This window comes from Moschus berezovskii, chromosome 6 (genome assembly GCF_049115385.1).
Source record: "Moschus berezovskii isolate FMDL1 chromosome 6, NW_MosBer_1.0, whole genome shotgun sequence".
In the NCBI taxonomy this organism is placed as follows: Eukaryota; Metazoa; Chordata; class Mammalia; order Artiodactyla; family Moschidae; genus Moschus; species Moschus berezovskii.
The window spans coordinates 63,197,394-63,199,057 of record NC_142465.1 but is presented as its reverse complement, the minus strand read 5'-3'; the positions used below and the strand labels follow the sequence as shown (position 1 = coordinate 63,199,057).

The following is a 1,664-nucleotide window of genomic DNA, read 5'->3' as shown; positions in this document are numbered from 1 at the left end:
AAGCAGTGTCAGGTGGGGAGCTGAAGAAGTTTTGTGCGTGTGTGTGTGTGTGTGTGTGCTCATGCGTGCACATGACAGAGTTTAGAGGAGTTGAGGGGAAGTGTATACAATGAACAAAAACAGAAAACAAAATTCTTTAATCATAGAGCTCAAACAGATTTTAAGTGACTACAGAGTGTGTGCACAGTGAACCCAAATGATCTTACACATCTTAATACTTTAATAAAGAACAAAATGTAAGCAACAACATCAACCAGAGAACTATTGAATATCACATCTTTGCTCCTACGAAATGACATATCCACCACAGTCAAAAGTAGTCCTTTACAGAATGAATATTTAAATTACAAATATTTTTTAAATAATGATAAATAAGGAAAAACTTGAATATGATACCTTCCTTACTGTTAAAATAATTTTAAATGAAACATTTCAACGTTAACAGCAGATTTAACAGAACTCAGCAGTCAGCAATGAGAAACAGTACAGTAACAACATTCATTCTACTGGGACTGACAGATGACCCTCAACTGCAGATTTTGCTTCTTATCTTTCTCTTTCTCACCTACATGCTAAGCATAACTGGGAATCTGACCATCTTCTTCCTCATCTTACTGGATTCCCACCTTAAGACAGCCATGTACTATTTCCTACAAAATTTCTCCTTTTTGGAGATCTCATTCACATCAGCTTGTATTCCCAGATACCTGTATAACATCGTGACGGGTGACAAGGTCATTACCTACAATGCCTGTGTCAGCCAAGTATTTTTTACTGACCTCTTTGGTGTAACCGAATTTTTTCTCCTAGCTGCTATGTCCTATGACCGCTATGTGGCCATCTGCAAGCCCCTGCATTATGTGACCATCATGAGTAGCATGGTCTGCAGAAGACTTGTCTTTTGTTGTTGGGTAGCCGGTCTGTTTATTATAATCCCCCCACTTAGCCTAGGCCTAGAATTGGAATTTTGTGATTCTAATACCATTGATCATTTTATCTGTGATGCATCTCCCCTCCTGAAAATCTCGTGTTCAAACACTTGGTACATGGAACAGACTGTTATCATCTGTGCTGTGCTGACCCTCCTTATGACACTGATGTGCGTGGTTCTGTCCTACATTTATATCATCAAGACAATTTTAGAATTCCCTTCTGCCCAGAAAAAGAAAAAGGCCTTTTCTACTTGCTCTTCCCACATGATTGTGGTTTCAATCACGTATGGTAGCTGCATCTTCATCTACATCAAACCTTCAGCAAAAGACTCAGTGGCCATTAACAAAGGTGTGACCATGCTCACTACTTCCATCGCTCCAGTGCTGAACCCTTTCATTTACACACTGAGAAACAAGCAAGTCAAACAAGCCTTCAATAACTCAATCAAAAGAATCACGATATTTTCCAAAAAAAATAAGATAATGTAAAGCCAAATAAACACGTACTGAACTTACCAAGTTTTGCCATCAGGTTAATTTACTCAAAACACTCTCATCCATCTTGATCTAGTGACAACTTCTTCAGAAACATCATTTAAGATCCTTCCATAACCCAGCATGCTAATAGTTTTTTAAAATTTGAATACTGGCTTCACCTCCAAGTTAAAAGTATCAAAAATGAAGCACAACAGGTAAAACAGAAGCATATCTCCAAATTAGACCTACCAAGAG

General features: G+C 38.0%; 1 protein-coding gene across 1 annotated transcript; it reads left to right on the top strand.

The window, feature by feature from the left end:
* Nucleotides 1–473: 473 nt before the first annotated feature.
* LOC129536375 (olfactory receptor 6C2-like) lies at nt 474–1,421 on the top strand. The gene has a single exon (XM_055395240.2). It carries the CDS (start codon nt 474–476, stop codon nt 1,419–1,421), a length of 948 nt encoding a protein of 315 aa, XP_055251215.2.
* Nucleotides 1,422–1,664: the final 243 nt, after the last annotated feature.